The sequence below is a fragment of the Ustilago hordei genome, assembly GCF_900519145.1.
Source record: "Ustilago hordei strain Uho2 genome assembly, contig: UHO2_contig_05, whole genome shotgun sequence".
NCBI classification, from domain to species: Eukaryota; Fungi; Basidiomycota; class Ustilaginomycetes; order Ustilaginales; family Ustilaginaceae; genus Ustilago; species Ustilago hordei.
Window position 1 is genome coordinate 498,672 of NW_024545279.1, and position 23,535 is coordinate 522,206.

Consider the following 23,535-nt stretch of genomic DNA (forward strand, 5'->3'; position numbering starts at 1 on the left):
CGCATGCTTCCCACGCTCATACGGCCATTCCAACTGCTTGCCGAGAAGCCGAGACAGAAGAACCGTTTTCGGTAGCTCCGATCTGGCTATCTTGTAGCGCAGTCATTCCAGCTGTCATGTTTGGGCGGAGCAGCTTCCGATGAGCGCTTTTTCTCATCAATAGACAAGGCTGGGCTTGACTTGCTCCTTTCCCCTCCCCCTCCACCGTCTAAGCTTCCTCCCTCCCTCCCTCCATACCTACCTCCAGCATCGCTTTCCTACCCACTTCACCCCCTTGAACCCCGTATACGGAGACACACTGGCGGTTAACACTCACCTCTTTGAAGAGAGAGAGAGAGAGAGAGAGAGAAGAAAGCCTCAGCCATGTCTCATCATACCGGCGAAGGTTGGTCTGAACGCAACCCCATCCCTACTGTTCAACAGTATCGACAGCAACAGGAAGAACTTCGTGCAGCCAATGCTCACGACAACACTTCTCGTCTTGCCAAATCGGAATCTGATGAAGCCGCTCCTGCTTTCACTCTCAGTGTTCCTGCCACTGACGGCACTGGAGCTTCCACCACCACTGGAGCTGCACCCGCTATCCAAGGCTCTCTCGACGGTCTAAGGCAGCGAAAGGGCACCTCTACCACCACTGACCAAGCCTCCTCTGCCGACGCTCCCCGTCCCAAGAAAGAGGACGGTGTAGACTCGGCCCCCGGCGGGGGCGCCGAAGAAAAAGAACGAATCAAAAAAGCTTACGCCCCTAAAGGCAAAGCCAACGAATTCGAAGAACAAGGCGAACGAATCGTTACCGACCCAACCACCGGTGGAGAAGTTGAAATCCGTGATGCTTCCGAGAACGCAAAGATCGACTCTGACAAACTCGACTCTCGTTACGGATCCGGTTTCTCCTCCAACATCCCCAAAGACTACTCTAAACTCCACCCCCTCAACACGTCCCCTGACCCTGCCGAGCCGAGTAACATCTTGCTCCACCGCTTTCCTGAACCCGTTAGCAGCGATGCGGTGCAGCGTATGCACGCTGCGTTCAACCAGCTTGCGATGGGTCTCGGCGGCTGTCTTGCGCTGATTTGGTTCTTCTTTGCGTTTGGCAATGGTTGGTGGAAATTTTTGGTGCGGACCTCGATTTTGGCTGGGGTTGGGTTTGCCGGTTGGACGGGGTTGCATCTGCAATCGAGGAAGATCGAGAAGGAGCATGATGCAATTCGGGCCGAAATGCACAAACAGCGCGGTCAACAGCTTTCGCCTCCCATGCCCGAAAGTGTGGAATGGTTGAACGCTGCGATTGCTTGCGTGTGGAAGCAGATCAATCCGGACATGTTCATCTCTGTAGCGGATATGGTAGAGGATATCATGCAACAGTCTTTGCCTGGCTTTGTCGATGCGGTTAAGATCGACGATATCGGCATCGGTGAAAATCCTTTCCGCTTAGTAGCTATGCGTGGATTGGCGGATATGATGTCCGACAAAGAATATCCGCGCGAGGAATGGATCACTCAAGGAAAACAAGTTCCTGATACCGAAGCCGAGAAAAAGCAAACTGAAGAGAAGAAGAAAAACAAGTCTGAAGCCGAAAAAGCTCTCGAGGTGGCCGAAGACGCCGACGGCAACGGTGTAGCCGACGAAGACGAGAGTGGCGATTTCCTCAACTTTGAAGTTTCCTTCTCCTACTCTGCTCGTCCTGGCCAATCGAACAAGGATCGAGCGAAGAACATCCATCTCATGGTCGAGTTTTTCATTGGAGCCTACGATCTGTTCCAGATCCCGCTACCGATTTGGATTCAGATCGAACATATTTCAGGAACGGTAAGGTTGAGGTGTCAGATGGTTCAACAGGCTCCTTACATCCGTAACCTTACCTTCAGTCTTATGGGTGTACCCAAGGTGGAGATCTCGGCTATCCCTATGCTGAAAGCTTTGCCTAATGTGTTGGATCTGCCTCTGATCTCTGGCTTTGTACAATCGTCGATTGCGGCGGCGGCGAACATGTATGTCGCGCCGAAGAGTATGACCTTGAACATGGCCCAGATGTTGTCGGGTGATGGGATCAAGAAGGATACGGATGCAGTGGGTGTGTTGGTGGTGGATATCGAGTATGGTGAAGGGCTTAGTGCGCAAGATACCAACGGGAAGAGCGATCCGTATGTTGTGCTGTCGTTTGCCAAGTTCGGTCGTCCTCTCTACTCCTCTCGTATCATCTTCGAAGATCTCAACCCCGTTTGGCAAGAGACTGCTTTCTTGCTGGTCACCAAGGACGACATTCGAGCCAATGAATCCCTTTCGATCCAGCTCTGGGATTCCGATGCCCGTACAGCGGATGACATTGTCGGACGAGTCAACAAACCCATCAAAGAGTTCGTTCGCAACGCCAATACGCCTCAAGATCGCAAGGACAAACTTATGGGATTCGAAGATGCCGACGACATGCCCGGCACGCTCAAGTGGAAAGTCGCATTCTACGAAAAAGCCGACTTCAATAAGGCTTTGGTACCGAAGAAGAAGGAGGAGAAGATGACAAAGGTGGAGAAAGAAACTCAGAGGGAAGCTTCTGCGATCGATAGCGAGGATGAAAAGACCGCTTTGCACTGTCCACCTGATCCGCAGTATCCTTCTGGTATCCTCAGCATCATCGTCCATCACATCTCCGGCCTCGAAACTCGCGATGTCGAAAAAGGAGTTATGGGCAAAGAACGCGAAGGAACCTACGGTCAAGATGTCTATGCCAAAGCAGGAGAAGGAAAAGCTCTTCCCTCTGGATACGTCGAATTCATCGTAAACGACGACATTATTTACAAAACCCGCGTTAAACAGTATACTAATATGCCGTTTTACGAAGCTGGAACCGAAACTTTCATTCGCGATTGGACACGTACCGAAGTGCGTTTGGCCGTTCGAGACGCTCGTCTTCGCGAACACGATCCTATCATGGGCATTGTTTCCATCGACCTCACCGAGGTATTCAGCGAATCGTCTCAAATGACGCAGTCGTTCTCGTTGCAAGACGGTGTAGGGTTTGGTAAAGTTCACGCTAGTTTGATGTTTAGGAGTATCAAGGCTCAACTTCCCAAGCCGCTTTTGGGATGGGATACTGCAACGGTAGAGCTCCTCAGCGAGATTCAGATTGAGGGAGATGAAAAGCTCAAGTCGGAAAAGATCAAAGTTTCGACCGGGGATGATACGCAAAAGATCTACCCTGGACAGCGTATTCCTGATGACGCCGAAACTCTCGTTCGACTTCCTGTCTACGATCGATACAGTTCGTTGCTCACTTTCGACCTCGGTGGTGGAGGACTTGCCATCGGCCCGCTTGGAGGCAAACCAGATGCAGTCGCCGTTGCCGGCCTGCGCGATTACGCCGATGGCGAAATCTACGATCTCGAACTGGACATCATGTCAGGCGACAACCTCGGCACGCTCAAACGCAACTACATTAACGAACAAGCACATAAAACTCATCCTTTCGAAGTCGTCGGTAAGCTTCGTGTCAAGATTCGTATCGATGCCGGTCTCGATGACGACCATCTTCGCTCTGTAGAGCAGTCAACGGGAAGGAAGGACAGGCATGAGTTTGATGTGTATAACAGGTTGGAAGGGATGCCGAACAGGGCGGTTGAGAATGCACATGCCAACGATGATGGAGTTATTGATAGGGAGGAGAAGAAACAGATGGAGAGGTCGAAGAAGGAAGCGTTGCATTCGAGACATAGGGGTGCAATGGGGTATGGGGGAGCTAGGACGGCGGCTTGGGCCAAAGATGGAGTTAGGGATAGGATTAGGAGGACAAAGGATAAGGTGCTGGGTAAGAAGGGCAGAGATCAGACGATTAAGTCTGAGGCCTAAGATCTCCTTGCTGTCTGAGGATCAGAGTTTCGTATCTCGTGTCTTCTCGTTTGTGTGTCTTTGGACCGCAAACTCTGTTTCGTGTTTCGTTTGTTCCTGTGTTTCGCAATTCGATTATGTTTCCGTGGAGATCGAAGCTTGATGTGTTTGCTTGCGTTGCCGATCCGGTGGCATGTTAGAATTGCTGAACAAGCTCTACTGTTGCCCAGTACGAAGAGAGCGAGGTGACTCAAATTGCCAAACAAAGCATTCTTCATTACATTATTGATGCTTGTTGGATTGAAAGAGATCCGAAGAATCGACGGTTCTAACGGTCATCGTCCTGGTTGACGTGACTCGACGAGAGGCGTGCGTAGTTGAAGATACGTCGGAATTTCCAGGGTTTATCCGGGATGCCGACAGTGCGAAGCTGGTGAAAGCATACGCCGCTTACTCAGACACGTGAGATGCATGAAGGTTGACATGGCAACGGCTCAAGGCAGCTCGAGGTCCTCAGAGATGGTGTCAAGATATATATTTATATATATATATATATTTATACTCATGTTTGTAGCCTCAGTTCCTTCGAACAAGATAAGCATTGCAGTTGCTACACACCTGTGTGACGGGAGCCTGATCATGGCCTCAACAAAGTGGTGTCTCTATCTACAACTGGGGTTAAGTGCAGATGGACTCTGACTTGGCACAAATTTAAAGCTCACCTACTCAGCCCGTGCTGCCTTTGCCGAACGGTGTGGTTGTGTGCGGAAGAGCCACTTCCAACCGAACCTCAGTCTCACCACTCTCGGCCTACACTGTATGCAGACAGCGCAAATCACTGAACCCTGGCGTTTAGTACCGGCGGAAAGCACTGTGACTGTAACGGCTGCCGTTGGCAACCCAGCCATCCCTTCCTTACCCCTCGGGTATAAAGTGTTTTCTTGTCTTCCATCTTCTCTGTTTCTTCCCTTTCATCCTATCTCATTTAGATTAAGAGCAGCGAGCAAGAATGTCGCATCCAACATTCGACCCGGAAACATTCACCATAACTACCTCAGACGGGACCCTCCTCCTTCGACCAGTCCGTCTCTCCGATGCACCGAATTTACGAAACCGGGTCGCAAACCCACACAACGTGCGCTATCTCCCCCATTTGCAGGGTAAAGAATCCCAAACGGTAGCCCAAGTCGAGGACTGGATCCGAACCGTTCAATCCGCCTTCAATCGCGATTCTCTCTTCCTAGTCATAGTCGACACTATCACTCAAAAAGTGATCGGAGAAGGTCCATTAGGATTCATCAACTGGACCGAGCGTTGGGCTGAGTCCGGAGTGATGTTGGACTACGAAGAATGCGGCAAGGGAGTTGCGAGCAAGGTGCTCAACACAACGATGGACTTTGCGTTTAAAGATTTAGAGTTGAGTGAAGCGAAGTACGGGACGCTACAAGATAACGTGGCGATGGTCAAGGTGTTGAGTGAAAAGTTAAGAGTGAAAGGGAAGGGGGAGGAGAAGGTTAGGAAAGATGGCCTGGTTGAGTTGAATTTCGTTTTTAAGAAAGACGACTGGCTTAAAGCGATGGAACAGAAGTCTTGGGCAGAAAAATAAGAGCTGCGAAGCGCAAGCTTCGGATCTCCTCCTGGTAGCCTGGACGAGGGCTGAACAGCGGAGATGACGCTTCTCTGTGATCGAGCCACGACTCCGGGTCGAAAGCCGGTCACTAGGCATAGATTGCATCAACACATACTATGGCACTGGAAACAATTGTGCAGACCAGTTCGATCGCAATGAAACATCAAAAAGAAACCAACACCGAGAGAGAAAGACAAAGCCGTTGCACTACGCATGAACTCAGCTAGGCACTCGCTGCTTGCCCTTCTGAGTCGTCTTGCGTACGCGTCGAGGGTGGCTTTCCTCTGCCAAAGGAATACAGGCCGAGTTGCCGCTTGTACCGCCGCCGTCTTCTTCCAACAAGGTGAGCTTTATTAGATGGAACAGAGTGTCGCGTGCCCTGTCATGCACAACATAGCTTCCTTCGGTATCGCATTTCGCAGTCGGTGAGGAAGTTGCATCCACCAACGTACAGTATTGATGAATCTTCTTGCCCAGCTTCTTCATGCCTCCTTTGAAGGCCTTCAGAAGTGGACCGAACTCGTCGATCTCTTCGAAAGGTGAATAGTTGGGTGGCTCATCCGCTGGTGTTCCTTCGATGAGAGCCTTACGTCCGCGAACATGCGTTGCGAGCTTATCCCAGCACTTCTTGTTGTTTTGCATTCTCGTCACCCCCAGATCATCACAAGGTGAATGGTCATCTTTTTGCTGTTCGATGAAGCGATCCAAGAGCCGATTGCAGCAGGTCATGACAGTGTTGAGCTCGTCCGGTGCGGGATTGAGAATCTCTCGACTGATCAGACTCACATGCGAGAGCGCTAGCATCAGGTGGGTAGTACCAGCGCCAAGATAGGCCGCATCACCGTCGCGTAGCATGTTGATGTAAGGCTGCTCGAGAACGTCGAGATAAGCGGACTGGCTATCGTCGTCGTTGCAACTGAGGCGGTGCCAGGTGTCAAAGTTGCGTTCCGAGTAAGGCCAGGAGATCAGGAGCAGCGAGCCCTGGACCACCATGTAGAGCAACCCTGAGGATGGTCCCACAAATGTGAGGGATCGTCTGGTTCCCGCCAGAGCGCAATGCACCACGTTGACAGGGAATTCCTCGGCCAGGATCGACAGACCTAGTTGACCGGCGGTGCGCATACCCATTTGTACCTGAGTACATTTTGCAACAATCTCTGATCTAGGAGCTCGTGCCGCATACCAAAAGAGGTTGCGGGGTACACTGAAGTGCGTTTCCCACAGTGTTTCGGTGAAAGAGATGATGTCTGCGTTGGGCTGAAACATTTCTCGATGCTCGAAGGAGTCGGACAGTTGGTCGTCGCCTATGGTGTACAGATCTTTGAGCACGTGTCGGAAGGTGGGTCGCGTGAGAAAGCATCGATCAATGCCATTGGGCAAGACAATCAATGAGCGCTGGAAGGATGCTTTTCCGGTGGAGTTGCGCAGGACGAGCTCTTTGATCTTGACCAAGCTCGGCAAGGATGTGATGGCGGATGGCAATCGAGCCCATTCGGCCTCGAACTCGGTAGAGCCAGGAGTCCACTTCCAGGTATTGTTGACCTGGCTTGAGCTGGCTTCTCCAGCTGCTTTCGACTCTTGGATGACGGGGGAAACGTGTTGATGATGCGTTTCGCAGGAGTGTACCTCCTCCTGGCGAATGTGCTTGAGCTCAGCTGAAAAGTTGTCAGCCAGCTCTTCGAGGATGCGCTTCATTTGTGTATGCGACTGGCGCGTGTTGTTGCCTCCTTCAGAGAAGACGTCGAAAGACATGGTGGTGTCTGAGCTTGCCAAGGTGACAGCTCACTTCCATGGTTGAAGGCAGGAAGGAACAAGCTTCACAGGATCGACTCAGCCAAGAGTAGCGAGTGTTGCTGGACCGTGGCCAGCGGCTGAGCCAATAAGGGCAAGGCGAAATCGCAGAGGCTGAGAAGATGCGTGGCGACCGTGACAGAATGCTTGCTTTAAGCCAGCGGGCGGAATCTCCTGGCTTTCTGCCAGGCATCCTCTCTCTTGGTTCTGGAAACAGGCAGGGACGGGCGTAGCAAGACCATCGGCTTGCTCCCGAACACTCAGTCAAGTAGCATCCAACGAGAGTCGGATGATCCGACAAGGCTGAGACAGTTGGAAAGGGGACCGTGTGTCGATCCTGTCTTCTCTTTTCTCTCGTCACTTGGCAGTCAGCCTCGGTAGAGGAACGCTTGCGTGTGTGTATGAGGCATCCAAGGCGTCGATTCAGGCTAATGTCTCGACCGCAAAGAGCAAACATTCATCAATCCTTAGGAAAGGGTCTGGCTGCTAACAATCTCTCGAGATCAGTGCTTTATTCAAGTGTGGCATAGAATAGGAGAGAAAGCGATGTATGTATGCAAATCGTGAGCTTTTTGATGTATGACCAAGGCGCCAGGATAGGAGTACAGGTGAAGGAGCAGATAAAGAGAGAAGAGCAAGACTGTAAGGGACGATGAATGCCGGTCATCCGATGCTGTGAGGTACGTGAGACAGCCATTGCGCCCGATCTGTGATTTCGAGCAGGTCCATATCGCAACCAAGGAAAACAGCTGCTAAGTTGTCTACTCTCGCGAAACATCACGGCCGAAAAGGAAGACCTTAAACCAGTCGGCAGCCACCAAGGAACGGTTTCGCAGCGAAAAGAGCATCGATACATATGCTGATCGCCAGAACATAAAAGTAACCACACCACCCGAAGCGATCTGATTGTTTCCGAGCAAAGGAATATCCGCAATCGCCTTTTCAGATCCAATGTAAGCGAGCGAACCCTGGTGAGTGTACTTGAAGGGACGGACCTTAGCTGCCTTTTCGATTTGTCGTTCGAGACCGTTCAATTCGGAAGCGTCGGCGTTGTTCTTCTTGGCTGCCTCGAGTCTGTGCTCGAGTAGGTGGAGACGAGCGAGCTGGTTGAAGACGCGGGCGAGGTAGGCACCCTGTTGGGAAGCAGCTTGGGCAGTGGGTGCGAATTGGGTAGCAGTCGCATCTCCAAGGGCAAAGATCGAGTCTTCTGCGCCCTTGAGACGCATGTGGTCGTCTACTTCGAGACCGCGACGATTCTTCTGGGCTTCAGGAAGAGCCGACATGAGCTGACGGGTGAGCGGTCGAGCGGTGTTACCAGCAGCCCACACGAGCAAGCCGTAAGGGATCTTCTTCTCTTGGCCCGAGGGAGTCTTGACGAGCACATCTCGGTCATCCACGTCCTTGACCATGTGTTTGGTGAGAATGTCGATTGAGTTCTCCTTGAACGTCGACTCGGTGTACTTGATCAGCGTCTGCGAGAACATGGGAAGAATGTTGGGCAAGGCCTCGATGAGCGTCACTCGCAGCTTGTTGGCTACTTCGGGGTACCATCGGATCAGATCTGACTCGACAAAGTCACGCAACTCGGCAGCATACTCGATACCGGTGGGTCCGCCACCCACAACCACCATGTGCAGCAAACGGTCGATCTCCTCGTCGGACTGACCCTTGATCGCTGCACTCTCGACGCAGTCGATCAGACGAGCGCGGATCTTTTCAGCATCGTTGAGCTCCTTGAGGAAGCAAGCGTGCTTCTGGACACCTTGGATACCGAACGTCTGGTTCTCAGTACCGACCGAGTAGACGAGGTAGTCGTAAGGGATGGTGACCTTGGAAACGGAACCCTTGACCTCACTCCTGTCTTGGAAAGTAACCGTCTTGTTGATAGGATCGACATACTCGCAGTCGGCTTCGTACACCTTGACCTCGCGAGTCTTGAATCGGGTGGTATGACGTGTTGGCTGCACAATACTGCGTCCGTCGAGCGTACCGACAGTCACTGAGGGAAGAAGAGGTGTGAAGAGGAAGTAGTTGTGAGGCGAGATGACAACCACGTTGTACTCCTCGGTATCGATGTTTTTGAGCAGCGATGTGGCACCCCAACCACTACCCAAAACGACGATGGTCTTCTTGGTAGGATCTTGAGGCAGCTGATCAGGTGGGTGTCGTCCCTGGTAAACAAAGTATGCATAGGTGACCAAAGTTCCAAGCCCGACAAGGTAGAAGGTGCGCTTGAGACTGCGGAAAAAGCCGCCGCGCTTCTTTCCGTTAGCGTTGTTGCCGTTGGCATGCTCTGGTGGTGGCAGTTGGGTCTGCACGTCGGATTGAGCAGCTTGCAAGATAGCCGCTGTCTTGTCGTTTCTCCAAGAACGTGTTTGGAAGATGCCGCGGATCTGCTGTTGCCGTTGCCGTTGCCGTTGCAGTTGCAGTTGCAGTTGCAGTTGCATTTGCATTTGCTGTGCAGCTGAACTTGTGGATGGCATGCCGAGTCTTGTTGAAGCTCGAAATGCCATCGCTCGGACCGAGCCAGCACGAATGGCTGGAGACATCATCGCGCCGCGTGGATGCGACCAAAATATGGTGTTGGGGGAAAAAGAGGAGGAGTGGTGGTGGATTAGGTTTGGTGAGAAGAAGAAGAGGAGGAGGAGTTCACTGCCTGTGTCTGCCCCTTGTGCGAGGCTTGGATCGTGTCGACAATGAATCACACACAGAGTCACGCTCTCTGCTCAAAAAAATGCGCGAGTCTCCCTTCTTCCCGTCTCGCCTTCCTATTTCTTCTTCTGGCTGTCCAAAAGTTACACACTCGGTGCGGTCTCCGGGAAAGTTGAGAAGGTCCCCGATTACAAGCTGCAACGCACTGATTCGCCTTGCTTCCTATCCTGCCGCAATCATTGGAAGATGACGAACTTCAAGGGGAAAAAAAAAAATCAAAAAATCAAAAAATCAAAAATCAAAATCAAAATTTTGAGAGCGAACCCTGACCAAGACTCGGCAATCTGCCCCCTTTTTCCTTGTCTTGTGCCACGGGCTCTATCGTAAGAATCAAAGTGAATCGTCTAGTGCCTTTAGATTTTCCATCTCCGGAAACAGACAGACATGGGCGAGTGGTGAAGGGAAGCGGTGTGTTGGAACTACACAACATCGTTGAGTGTCAGCGCGAGTTCAGGATAAGGATACATACAACCGCTTGCCAAGTTTTTTGTTTTTTTTTTGTTTTTCTGCGACCTGATTATCGATGCATAAAGGTTCCTCTGCAGATCTTCCTACAAGTTTTTCTGTGACAATTCCATCTGCGACAACCAAAACCGACCCACCGCGTCAGATACAATTCGAGCTCGACCTAATTGACCGACCGACGCCGATCCACAGCCTTGCCTCGTGGAACATCGCCATTCAACACACACAACGGCGACTTGTTTGCAATGTTCATTCAGTCTTGACTTGCTTCTCAAAGCTCACGCTGCAAACGCAAGTGGTTGCCCCTCGGTCGTCACAGACAGGTGAGAGATTTCCGTTGTGCAGCCTCGCACAAATTTCTCCCTTTCACCCTCACGAAATTCATAGATCTCACGTGGTGAAGCCTTGACATGGATGCAGGAAAGCAATGATACTACTCCTACAAATGTTGAATACTTCAGAAGCTAATGTTAGGCCGTTCGCTTTTCAACGGTGAGTTATCTCACGCGCCTGAAGTCTGTGTCAGAATGTTAAATTGCCTAACTCAGGTGAGTCGCTTGCGGGCTCCCAGCCGTGGCCGTAAGAGGCACGGCCGGTCGAGCGCCGCGTGAGAGCGAGGCGGAATGCACAGGAGAACGAAGTACAAAAAGAGATATGTGAGAAGCAAGAACCAGTGTGAGAAGAGAAAGGAGGGAAGGGAGGGTGAACTTGACGAAGCGCAGCCAGGAGGCTTGCGCAAAGGAGAGATGATGGAGAAGAAGCAACGAGAGTGACCGGAGTTTGATGAGCAATATCAAGTGACACGACTCAGGTCACGTGCCTTCGCCCACCATTGAAACGAGCGCACGTTCCATTCGCACGACTCGACTAAAAGAGTTGAAGATGCATCGGCATCTCAAGAGGAATGCATGAGCTATAGCCAAGACAATGAGGGACCAAATGCATGCATAAGCAATGAACACAATAAAGCACATGAAGGTTGCCTGGCAACAGCTCAGGGGCATCACAGAAAGCAGCAACACAGGGGGTTATGGAAGAGGTGACTCATCTGGCTCAGACATGATCAAGGATAGCAATAGAGTATATATATGTGCTTGTCATTAAGATTCAGACTACAGAAATATTAAGCATTTCAAGAAGTTACTACTGAAAGGAACGATCCAATGAAATGATACAAGGTGACATAAGCAAGCACAAGATGAATTGGGTGAGGGAGCTTGAGGCTCCCGCCACACTCCTTTCTCTTCAGTCAATTGAGTATATTTGTTTCTGTCTATAAACTAGCAGTAACATTGTGCTTAGACTATCCCCAATCACCAGTATCAGGACCTAAAACTTCTCAGGTTATGAGCCCAACTCAAAGCCCTACCTCATCCTTGAACTCACCTTCAATGATGTCTGATGTAAACTACTCTCTCTACAATGACTTTGTGGCTCTGATGGAAGATCTCCTCCCACAGCTGCCAAAGATCCTTCAAAATTGGTTCAATCGAATGATGACTGACAAAGTTTACAGTATGCCAAATGCCCCAAAGGAGGGAAACCTATTAGAATTTGCAGTCACTGGCAATAACAAGCAAGTCATCTCACCTCTCTCCATCATGATTGAGTGTGTCAGTGAACTCTACTATGGAATGCACAATCTCAGTCCATTCACAAACCAAACCAAACTCGGCAGACAAATGCAAATCAGAGTCAACCAATTTGTCACCAACAAAGAATGGAATGCAGCCAAGTGTCAGGGGTCTCGCGCCTGAAACCCAGGTCGGACTGTCGAGATACTCGGTGACTATCAAACTGTGCAACAGCTATTGTCTCAGTATCGGTCTCGATGAGCTAGTTGCTCAGCGACTATCAAGTTGCATGATGGGTGGCATTCGGGTATATACTATTGTAGGTTTCGGCTGACCTCTGTGGACACTCCGTTCAGGGGTAGCTCAGCATGATCAATATCAATGCATAGGTTATGATGACACCAAGGTCTGGTGTGAGTGTTGATGATGATGAGGTTGATGGTGTTGGTGATGAGGTTGGTGGCATCAACATGAGTGTCCAGTGTGTTGACTGATGCTTGAGGTGATCCCCAGACCGCAGTGGACTACTGCCTTCAGTTCTATCTTGATCTGGACTGCTAACCTGCTATGGGGCACCTTCAGACATCAGGTAGTGGTGATACAACACACACACTATGATGAGGAGCAACCTTGCTAGATTGCTGCTATGCTGACTGAAACTAATATATACTTATGCTGAAGTGATAACTAGTTATGATGGTTGTGTGTAGAGTGGATGAGGATCCACTCGACCTTTGATGATGAGAAAGCATGGTTATATACCTCTTCACAGCATCACCAGCAACACTGCTCCTGCTCTCTCTCCAGAGAGTACCTTCTTCATTGAGTACTGTTCAGGGGGCCTCTCCTGCTTTCTTGGCACCCCTGTGCCTCTTGAGCTGTGTCGACTCCTTCAACACTGCTCCTCCTCCTTGCTATCCTGCTTGTTTGGCACCCTTGTGCCTCCTGAGTGGTGTCAACTCCTTCAACACTGCTCCTCCTCCTCAGGACCTGCTTGCCAGTTCCCTATACACTGCTCCTTCTCCTTTGACCAGTGATGGTTCCTTTGACTCTTGTCTCTCAAGCCCCTGAGTGGTAACCATCTGCATGCTCCTTGAGCTTGGTCCTCTTTGTGGCTGTGCCTGCTCCTTGGGCTTGGTCCTCCTCGTGGCTGTGCCTGGCCCTCCTCGCATATGGCTCAGTCCTCCTTTGCATGTGAGTCCATAGGAGTCCATGGTCTCCATGGAGACTGCACTATGACCATGCTCTCTAATAGTATCAACTAGATCTTCGATACTTGTGCTCCTTCCATATGAACCAGTGACCCTCCTGCTTCTTGAGCATTCAGGCCCATGACAATGCCAATCTAGGTGAGATCTGTAATAGAGCCATCTCTACTACCGATCTCAGTGAATTCTGCTGCAAATCCTATGATCTGCCTGATTCCTTGATTCCTGCGCTCCCTTCATATGAGTTGATGGATCTTCCTGCTTCCTGCGCATCCAGGCCCATGACAAACTGGAACAGCCCATCAAAAAAACAGCCGGGATACACGTAAGTGCTGGGACTTCTACACTTCATTCCTGTGACAGCAAACTTCTCTATGATCAGAATGTGCTGATCCTATACAGTGATTCCTCTGGAGCCTGTGTGATCACAAGTGATCCACAACACTTCAAGAGGACAAAACATATCAATATTGCTCACTTCTTTTTATGAGACAAGATTGCAAGCTGGCAACTTGCAATCACTCCAGTCCAAAGTAGTGAGAACTTGGCCAACCTGCTCACTAAGCCACTTGCAGCACTGATGCTCACACACCTTTGCCAAATGTTAGGGCTGTTGGCATCAGACATGCATGTTGGATTGAGGAGGGGTACTGAAAGGAACAATCCAATGAAATGAAATGAGGTGACATAAGCAAGCACAAGATGAATCAGGTGAGGGATGATGTGATTGGATCTCAAAGATTGGGTACAACCTACACCCACTCATTGCCATACCTTGTCATTAAGTAGGATGTACCCACACCTGGCATATGCCACCCAGTTTGTATATATATCATGCAGGGAGCTTGAGGCTCCCGCCACACTCCTTTCTCTTCAGTCAATTGAGTATATTTGTTTCTGTCTATAAACTAGCAGTAACATCGTGCTTAGACTATCCCCGATCACCAGTATCGGGACCTAAAACTTCTCAGTTACACGCTTGTGGTAAGAGAGCCTGATAGTGGCCCCTGGAACAGCGTATGCTCATTGTCATCTTCAATTAAAAGGCAGGACGTCTCCCTCGCGGGAAAATGACATTGTCTTGCTGGAGATAACGATCCAGCAGAGCGCGATCTGATGACGGAGCGGGGAGAGTCGATCTGATCGGAGATCGGGCGGGCCAATATGATGGAGATCGAGGACCGTTGGGGTCCCGTCCGTTGTCATACTTCCTTATTGGTGGGATGCTCCCACAGTCAGCCACAAACCACAAATGTATATAGATAATGAGCGGAGAGCTTGAGGCTTCCGCTACGTTCTTCCCTTATGTCAATATAGTGTTTTAGCTCAAAAGCTTGAACATCGTACTTGAACTCATATCTCCCAATAAGTGTCAATCAGAGTCAAAACCTTCCAACATGTCTACCTCCTCCACCTCGGCCAGAATAATCGTCGACATATGGCTAGCCCAGATATTCACCGGATGGTGCCGAACGCCACGACGAATACGTTTCTGCTTTGGCGCAAGTAGAAGCATAGGTTGAGTGTGTACCATGCGGAATCCTTCCTTACCCTGTGCCAGAGCGCCTTCGTTGTTCCGTCCCCACCCCCACACCTGCTTCTCGCCCTTCTCCGCTTTTACTTCGGATGACTCCCAGTGCCATTTACCCAAGATGAGTGTATGTAAATTCCCTGACACCAACTTTTCCACCTCTGAGAAAGCTGTAGTTAAGTAAAAGTCGCCTCCGTTCGTGGCCGCAGGCACCAGCGCTTTCCCGTTCGAAGTCGATTGCCTCGAGGCATTGCCGATCTGACCCTGATCATTTCTACCGCAACTGAGGATCAGTGGGCGTGTGCGAGCGTCTCCTTTCTGCCTCGACACGAGAAAGTGCGTTGTGGACAAGTTGCAAGTGATATCGGCGATGTGGTCGGGTGTGACTCCATACTCGAGCAACGCGGCGGAAGCGTCGTCGCCGGTGCCAGCACATTGCCCATCCAAGTTCAATCCAATACAGCGTAAGATTGACGTCTTGCCGTCGACGTCTCCTTGAACGAGCACCACAGTATGGTGTTGACCGGCGCGCACCTTGCATCGGATCGAGGCAGGATCTGGTGTCTTCCAATCCCAGATGAGCCGAGGTTCCAAAATCACCTGTCTTTTGGGTTCCCAAAGTGATGGATCCACTTCTGGCACTTTGATAATCTGACCATGGTCTGTAGAGCCCCACCCAGCGATGATCACTCGTCCTTCCGTGCCGGTTCTGACGAGAAGCCCCACCACGACATGATTATCCGCCGCTGCAATGTCCAAGATCTCGACTTGTGCGTTGGCATCTAGCCCTGCTTCGGTTAAGACACCAGCGAAGGAGATCAGATGCTTGCATAGTTTAGCCCTATCTTTCGGTTCTGTACTGACCCCTTCGGGCGGTGGGCATCCCAGCACCCCAGAAGTGTTGTCTCGATGGAAGCCAAGCGAGACGAGTACATCATTCGCCGGCAGCTCTGACGGATCGTTTTCGTCCTTCTCCGTAAAAACAATGTAGCTGCAATTCCTACCACAGGCGACCTTTTTGTACGTGGCATGTTCCTCTTTAAATGGCAGTCTGGCGGGGTCAGGGACAGGTTTGTCGAGAACTTTAAATTCAGTTGGCACGACCCGAGACCGAGAACAATAGCTGGGGCCGAGCTGGCCTTCAAGTCCGCTTCCAGCAGCATAGATCAGCTTGCAGCACACAGGGTCTATTCCATCCCTGACACTGAGATGCTTGTTGCTGAGCTCGACCAGGACAAGCGTATGATCCTCGCCGCAGGCAACATCGATAATCGTGTAGTACTCTGGCGGAAATTCTTGTCCCTCGAAGATACTAGCGACCTTTACTAAGCTCTTCAGGGTGGTTTCGTGATAACCTAGCTTCTTGTGCGTGTTGTCGCCGGCGACCAGCAATTCGAGCGGCATTATGGCAACAGTCTTGATGTTTCTCCCTTGCGAAAGCTGAGCTCCTGGACCTTCCGATGCGTTGGAGAGTGATCCGAGTGATGCGAGAGTGGGTTCATGTGGAAGGAAGGGAAGAAAGGGGGTATCAAACTTTTCGCGTTTTTAAAAACGCGGGTTTTTCGAAGGGGGCGTTTTTCAAAAAACGCAAAAGCTTACATAAGCTGCGCCAAACGAAAAACAAAACCGCTTTTTTGAAAACACGGCTTTTTCGTGCGTTTTCAAAAACGCAAAACGAGTTCACTCCACAACAGTGAAAGTATGTGAGCACTAGTTCGATCTCACACCTTTGTCGCCTTTTCACACTCGGATCCGTAGCAAGTTGTCGAGGCCAGTCCCGCGCATCGGCATGCGCCATGGCCCGATCATCCCGATCGGCATCGGCACACCGGCTATCTGAATTCCGGGGTGGAGAAGATAGGTGTCACGTCATGTTTCATATGCTTATTATTAAGTTACGTCAGATAACCTATCCCCACCTCGGTGGAGTTGGCCTCATTTACCAGAACTTCGATAATAGCACCGGATGCAAGGACATCATTGTCAAAACGGGTAAGAGTCACTGGAGGATCTGGGTCTCGGACGAGGATGGCGATGACAGGAACATTGATACTCAGCATTATATATTCACATCCAATAGACTCTGCTCCAAGTGGATCCACATTCACATCAGCCACTCTATCTGGTACACTTGAAGTTTGAAGTGCAAGACACCGCTTCGTCCGGGCTATGTTCTAGCTCCTTTCGCACAGGTGTATGATGACAACAATGCTTATCTTATTACTTTGTGGATGCGTAGCTACATGTGTGTATATATGTCCTGTGATCACTCCTAGCGACGTTGAGCTGTATCATACAAATCGAGTGTCCCCTGTCGAACCCCTGTGTTGTCTTCCATGCAGGGCTCCTGAGTCGTTACTATACCAACCAACATGCATTCCACATGCATGTTGCTTATTCACGACCCTCGCTTCATCGGTAAACCACATTGGAATTCCGACGTATCTTCAACTGATTGTTATGGGATGTAATCTTCTTCTGTACTTCACAGTATTGATAATAGAGTTGATGGAAGATGTAATTGCCTGCGCTGTATAGTGTACAAAGTGGTATATTGAGTTGATCGAGATTGGTCAAGCGTCGTTGTTGTTCCCTGTAGCTGTTACTGGGGAGGGTGTGCCATGGATCAAATCTACACCACCAGACATCAATCGTTCAGCTTCTTATTTCCCATCTTCTTTGCATTCAATTACCCCCTTTAAGCTCATCGTCTATCTTCCCGCTTCGCTTGTGGATATCTTCGGCTTTGCACGATCGGTGCAATGAACCTCCTGATTGGCTGAGCTGGCAAGAAGTCCATTTGCAATGCTGTTGGGATAGAACGACGACGCGGAAGCCGTCGCGTGACCAGCACAACTTGACGTCTGACGAGAGATCGAGTGTTCTGCTCAAAGCTTGGCACGTCGCGTGAACGACTCGAGGTGAGCATCGGCTTTGCACCTTGTCTGGATCGGCGATCTCATCGGTTAGGAGGAATAAAGCTGCCTCAATTTCATTCTCGAATTTGGCCTTACTGTGTACCAAAAGTCACATAGTGTGATTAACGTATACAAATACATGTGAGATTTGGGAGAGACAGAAACAAAGGGCGACGTAGTGTAACTAGATTAGAATATGTTGACGCTGTTCACAGAACGAGATCATGCTTGCCAAACTCGATGTTGCGAGCGACGAGTCGAAGCCAATCCAGCGAACCTCGGCGAGGCATGAGCGGATGCGTTGTAGGAGGTCTTGGACTTGGACGAGCTGCACCAAGCATCGCCTCGACATCCCACTCTTCCTGCGCAGCCACCAATTGGCCCTGGTCTGGCAGAACGTCAGCGGGAGGATTGACGAGCACTTCCCAAGCTGCTCTGCCATCGACGTTATAGTTTGGGAAGGGAAGGCAACGGTAGCCGCCTTTGAATTTTATGGGGACGATTTTGGACGAGTTGGGTAAGACGAGAAACGGCTCTTGCCAGCCATGACCAGTGGTGCTTCGCCGCGAGAGATCATCTTCTTCTTTGGTGTAGGGATATTCCTCGCCTTGTGTTTCCGGGTCGATGGCCGATCCTTGCTCGCTGGGGAAGAGATCGTACGCGCCGCCGTTGTCGAATCCAGGTGCGTCCCCCACCTCATTCGAACAGACATGGTAGACCGCCACAGCAAAGGGCAAAGGCCCAATGGCAAGAAGCTGTCGGATGCTATCATCCCAGAATGCACGAGGATACAGACAGGGTAGCCCTGTGCGGCTCGCCTTGGAGACAAAGTGCGCGGGTGCGCCTGTGTGGATGTCACGGTCGGCGATGTATATCTCGATCAGCTCCAGCTGCGCAAAAAGACGAGAGACGAGCCGGATGATGCCAATAGCAACCTGCGTCCCTACACGATCGTTCTGATAATTTTTACTGCATCGTGCCATGAGAATCCTCTGACGAGGCAGCTGATGCGTTACCATGCGACGTAGGAAGCCTTTGGGTAGCTTATCGACGCCCGGCATCCTTGCCACCAATCTGAGATCGTAAAGCATGCGGCTCGCCGACCTGGCATCTGTGGCAATCAGGTCGGAGCGTTCGATACCGCGAGCATCAGGATCGGCACGGAAATGCAGCGGCTTGAATACAGATTCGACCAGCTCTTCGAATGCGCGCAAGTCGGCATCGTGCCAGCGAAGGCGTGCCAATGCTCCCTGTGGTACAGCAAGGAGATAAGTATCTTCTGGGTCCCTGAATCGTTGAAGGTTGCGAAAGTAGAGCAGGTTGCGACAGTGGGTGAGGATGGCGAGATACTGATCCTGGTTGGCGATGCCCTGTTCTTCTCGGCTGACGGCAAAGTCGAGCGCCTTGACAGTGCTGGCGAGTTGCTTGTTGTTGGAGATGGTGTCACAGAAGCGCTGAATTCGCCATGCGCCCAGGGTGTCAACATCATGAGGCGATAAGGCTACGCAGCTGTAGAGCGGCACGATGCACATGCAAAACCATGCCCGATTGACTAGGCACCATCGGCAGAGCGTAGTAGGAGAGACGAGCCAACTCGAGGTTTCGACGATCAGCAGAACCAATTCACAGGGCAGGTGACGCCATGTCGAAGGTAGGAGAGGTTCGCTGCATATTGGCCAATCGGAAGGATGTCGCCAATGCCTGCCACTCATCCTCGTGATGTCCAGCGGTCACAACCAGGCACTCTGCATTGGCTGATATCGCGAGTTGGTGAAGAAGAGATTCTGGTTGCGAGAAAAGGAGGTGGAAGTGATGGAAGTCTAGAGGTGTGGTCAAGGCCAACAAGGCCAGGAGCGACACTTCCGAGGGTCATCTGATACCGCGGGATTTGCGTCCAAGAGTCTTGTCATGAGAACCATCATCGAAAGCTTACGCCAAAATGTCCGAAACACCCTCGTTTCTGAGAGCAGAGTCGCGGCTAGAACCTGCTAGAGAGAGGGACGCATGAAAGCGTAGTCAAGCCGCTTGGCAGAATCGCAAGCGTAGACGAGTTAACTTAGTCCTAGAGTCGGACGGAGCTTGCTTGCATCCTACGGGTGCACCTCGCTTCGAGACGCAAGGAGTGTGGCTGAGGGAAACCAAGAGCGCACGACAGGCAAGTTCGCACGTTGTCCGCTATGCAGAGGGTGGCTGGCAGTGACGCAAGCCATGACCGATAAAGGTAGTTGAAAATAGAGGCACCACTTGGTTGGGGCCACGATCAGGCTCCCTTCGTACAGGTGTGTAGCAACGGTAATGCTTGACATATTCAAGTAAAACTAAGGCTACAAACATGAGTATATATATCTTGACATCACCTCTGAGAACATCGAGCAGTCTTAGGTGAGTCGAGTGTCTCTTCTGCAGAGCTTCTGGGCCGTTGACATAGTAACCTTGATGTGTTTCACATGTCTGAATAAGCTCGTGAATAAGCGGCGTATGCTTTCACCAGCTTGGTTTCTGTCGGCATTCTGGATAAACGCTGGAAATTTTCCGACGTACAGCTCGCGCGTAAATGGTCCCGCGATTTTAGATGTCACCAGCCGACGCGCATGATCGACATCCACCGCCGAGTCCTTCTCACCGTGCACAATGTACACCGGAGGGAAGGATCGCCTCTGCTCCTCCGTACTGCCTCTCAGGAAAGTCACTACATCCGTCTTTTGCAACCAACCGTCATCTCTCTGTTGCTGTGTAAACAGAAGTGATGGGAAGAGCGCCTCCTGCTGAGCATGCATGTAGAACTTCTTCCTGTGCTCCACCGCGGCTGTGTTCGCAGTCACTGGCGCATTCGGATCGCGGAACTCAGCAAGGAGGAAGCAGCGGGTAAACAGAGGTCGAGTAGGATTGAGACTTGGCGCTTGGCGAATCCGAATGTGAGTGTGCGCATCGTGGATTCTTCCTTCTTGCGGATGAGACCGGATAAGTTGATGTTGCTGGTGAATTGAGGAAGTGATGACCAGAACAGGCTCAGGTGGAGGGGCAGCAAACAACGGCTCCACAAACGTTCCTGCAAGGTTGAAAGAAGCTTTTCTCCGCATTCTCGCCCGGAACGCATCCGCGGCCGGTCCGTGCTGTTTGTCGCTGTTGTTGATGTGACCTTAACAACCGCCTAAAATTGGCTTCCGAGGTGCAGCCAACTTCTCATCTTCTCTTCTTGACTCGGCCCGTGCGCTGCCACGCATGTCTGCAACGCGAGAGCCCGATTCGACACAACAGACACACACGCGAAGCATTCGATGCCGATCCAATTCAACAGTGTTGTTCTCAAGCCACGTCTCCACCTTCCAAATCCAACACCATCTCCTGCTTGCCTCATTCTTGCATCGCATCGCAACACAGCCATGCCTTCGATCCAAGTCTCATCCGCCGGTCTAATCGGTACCCTATTCGAACGAGCACAAGATGCCATCTTTGCTCTCTCCTCCTGTTTACCATGCACACCTGAAACCTCAGTCCTCAAACTCAACGGACGCAATTTTCAAATCGTCAAGCTTCTCGGCGAAGGTGGATTTAGCTTCGTCTATCTCGTTAAAGATCAAGAATCAGGACGACTGTTCGCGTTGAAGAAAATTCGATGCTCTGGATACGGCGCAGATTCGTTTCAGGAGGCAATGAAGGAGATTGAAGCGACAAAGAGGTTTCGTTCGCCGCACATTATTCCCATCTATGACAGTTGTGTTGTGCAAGATGATGCTGGGTCCGGTACTCTTTTTGGTAACCTGCCTTCGAATGACCCTGATAGCGGAGGAGGAAGGGGTGGAGATGGAGGGAAAGTGATCTATCTCTTCCTACCATTTTACGAGAAGGGGAATCTTCAAGATGCAATCAATGCACATGTTGTGCGAGGGACACGATTTGGAGAGCGAGAAATGTTGCAGTTGTTCCTTGGAACTTGTAAAGCTGTGAGGGAGATGCATCAGTATCGGTTACCCAACGTTGGCGTCACTCGTCGAAGTGCAGGAGCGTCATCAACACCACGAATGGAAGTTACACCTCCACAAGATCCCTTTTCCGATTCTCAAGCAGCAGCAGATGAAGCACCACTTCTCGACGGAGATCACGACGAAAACAACGCCTCTTATCCACCCAAACCCAACAAAGGCAAAGGTCGAGATTTCAGCGACACAGTCACCCAACCCTCCCTCGACGGCGGCATCGAATCCGGTTCATCCGGTGAACTCCTCCCCTATGCACACCGAGATATCAAGCCAGGCAACGTAATGATCGCTGACGATGGCAAGACACCGGTCCTTATGGATTTCGGATCAACCATCAAAGCTCGAGTTCATATCAAAACGCGTAAAGACGCAGTAGCACATCAAGATCTAGCTGCTGAACGGTCATCCATGCCTTACCGCGCACCAGAACTGTTCGACGTGCCAACGGATACAATGTTGACAGAAGCAGTGGATATCTGGTCGTTGGGTTGTTTACTGTACGCGCTGGCATATCTGCATTCACCGTTCGAGACGACTCAGACGATCGAACAAGGTGGTTCTATTGCAATGGCAGTGCTGAATGGAAGTTATAAGACACCGCCGAGTGGGGAAGATCCGTACTCGGAAAAGACAAGGGAGATTATCAAGAGATGTATACAGGTCAAGCCAGAAGACAGACCGGCGATTGATGAGGTTATTGAGTTGACGGGGGCTGCTTTAAGGGGGTTGGAGTGAGTCGTTGGAGGTTCATGTATAGAGTAATCTCATCCGACATATGTCCATGTTCTTATCTGCGGAGTGTGATGAGAGTTGAGACAGCTCAAAGCTGCCACTGAGCTTTCTTCGGAACAGCGTCGTGGCTTCTTTGTACTCGTGACTCCGTCGCTTGACGCTGAAAATCCTACCCTCCGAATGAGAGGAGGATGACAGAATCAGTGGAGTTTGTCAAAGACAATCTTGATGAATTCTATACGCAGTGCTTGCTGGGATAGCTGCTTCAGACGTAGTTATGGTATAGAAGTGCAGAGGGTACGAAGGGAGCCAGCTGGGAATTTTGTCGAAGGAAGATTCGAAACTGCGTACAAAATGTGAGCACAAATTGAGGCAGCAAAAAAACAAATCAAGTTGCTTGAAGGCATCCTTTGCATTCACAAATTGCTGGCTGAAAACACCGTGTCCACGTCAGGACTGCAGTATGACAACCAAGATATTATTGCTGTTCCTGATCAACTTCACCACGCATGACTCCGACTGAGTCACCTTGAGTTGCAGCTCTATTGGTTTGGTGTGTCACGAGATGGTAGCCGACCCATGCGCGCGAACACCTGACCCTACATTTCAGGAACGTCCTGTCTTGCGGAGCTCCACCTTTGTCACGCATCTCACCTGATGCTCCTTAGGTTGCAAGCTCGAAGCGGTCAGAAGCGACGTTTGCTCGTCAAAACGGTGCTGTAAGAAGAGAAAGGGGAAAGACAGACTTGCGGCGGAGCCCTTTGTGAAGATGTGGTTGTCCCGGCGCGCCAACGGCCGGAGCTTTGTGAGTTTCGATCTCAGCTCGTCAAGCACAAGCTCCTCCCGCACGACGTGCCTGAAGTTAAGCGGAGGGGAGAAAGGGTGTTGATGCAAACCGTCGGCAAGGAGAAAAAACCGTCCGACCGGTAAGAGAAGGGTTTGATACCGATGCTGCTTGGAGGGTTGCTTTACCGGCTGCAATCGCTGTTCTCTTCCATCGTTAGAGTGCTGGAGGTTGATCTTCTTTTGGATAACTCAACCTTGTTTTGCTGGGTTTGCCGCCTGTTCACTTCGGTGCAACTCTGCCCCTCAAGAAATATAGCTCGCTGTCTCTAATGGTGCCAGACGATGTAAGCTTACTCCATGGCGGTCGATACGTTGCAAGCCGCGAC

General features: G+C 50.8%; 7 protein-coding genes across 7 annotated transcripts; 3 read left to right on the plus strand and 4 right to left on the minus strand.

Annotated features, from left to right (window-relative positions):
* Positions 1 to 363: 363 nt before the first annotated feature.
* On the plus strand, positions 364 to 3,843 carry UHO2_03158 (uncharacterized protein; the record flags this gene model as incomplete). The annotated part of the gene is made up of 1 exon (XM_041558073.1): positions 364 to 3,843. The coding sequence occupies one exon, from the start codon at positions 364 to 366 to the stop codon at positions 3,841 to 3,843; it is 3,480 nt and encodes a 1,159-aa protein (XP_041414007.1).
* A 988-nt stretch (positions 3,844 to 4,831) lies between these two features.
* On the plus strand, positions 4,832 to 5,428 carry UHO2_03159 (uncharacterized protein; the record flags this gene model as incomplete). The annotated part of the gene is made up of 1 exon (XM_041558074.1): positions 4,832 to 5,428. The coding sequence occupies one exon, from the start codon at positions 4,832 to 4,834 to the stop codon at positions 5,426 to 5,428; it is 597 nt and encodes a 198-aa protein (XP_041414008.1).
* Positions 5,429 to 5,671: 243 nt separating this feature from the next.
* On the minus strand, positions 5,672 to 7,204 carry UHO2_03160 (uncharacterized protein; the record flags this gene model as incomplete). Its single annotated transcript, XM_041558075.1, has 1 exon — positions 5,672 to 7,204. The coding sequence occupies one exon, from the start codon at positions 7,202 to 7,204 to the stop codon at positions 5,672 to 5,674; it is 1,533 nt and encodes a 510-aa protein (XP_041414009.1).
* An 800-nt stretch (positions 7,205 to 8,004) lies between these two features.
* Positions 8,005 to 9,792, minus strand: UHO2_03161 (putative NDE1 - mitochondrial cytosolically directed NADH dehydrogenase; the record flags this gene model as incomplete). Its single annotated transcript, XM_041558076.1, has 1 exon — positions 8,005 to 9,792. The coding sequence occupies one exon, from the start codon at positions 9,790 to 9,792 to the stop codon at positions 8,005 to 8,007; it is 1,788 nt and encodes a 595-aa protein (XP_041414010.1).
* Positions 9,793 to 14,574: 4,782 nt separating this feature from the next.
* On the minus strand, positions 14,575 to 16,137 carry UHO2_03162 (uncharacterized protein; the record flags this gene model as incomplete). The annotated part of the gene is made up of 1 exon (XM_041558077.1): positions 14,575 to 16,137. One exon carries the CDS (start codon positions 16,135 to 16,137, stop codon positions 14,575 to 14,577), a length of 1,563 nt encoding a protein of 520 aa, XP_041414011.1.
* A 1,723-nt stretch (positions 16,138 to 17,860) lies between these two features.
* UHO2_03163 (uncharacterized protein) lies at positions 17,861 to 19,363 on the minus strand (the record flags this gene model as incomplete). The annotated part of the gene is made up of 1 exon (XM_041558078.1): positions 17,861 to 19,363. The coding sequence occupies one exon, from the start codon at positions 19,361 to 19,363 to the stop codon at positions 17,861 to 17,863; it is 1,503 nt and encodes a 500-aa protein (XP_041414012.1).
* Positions 19,364 to 21,034: 1,671 nt separating this feature from the next.
* On the plus strand, positions 21,035 to 22,366 carry UHO2_03164 (uncharacterized protein; the record flags this gene model as incomplete). Its single annotated transcript, XM_041558079.1, has 1 exon — positions 21,035 to 22,366. The coding sequence occupies one exon, from the start codon at positions 21,035 to 21,037 to the stop codon at positions 22,364 to 22,366; it is 1,332 nt and encodes a 443-aa protein (XP_041414013.1).
* Between the last annotated feature and the right edge of the window lie 1,169 nt (positions 22,367 to 23,535).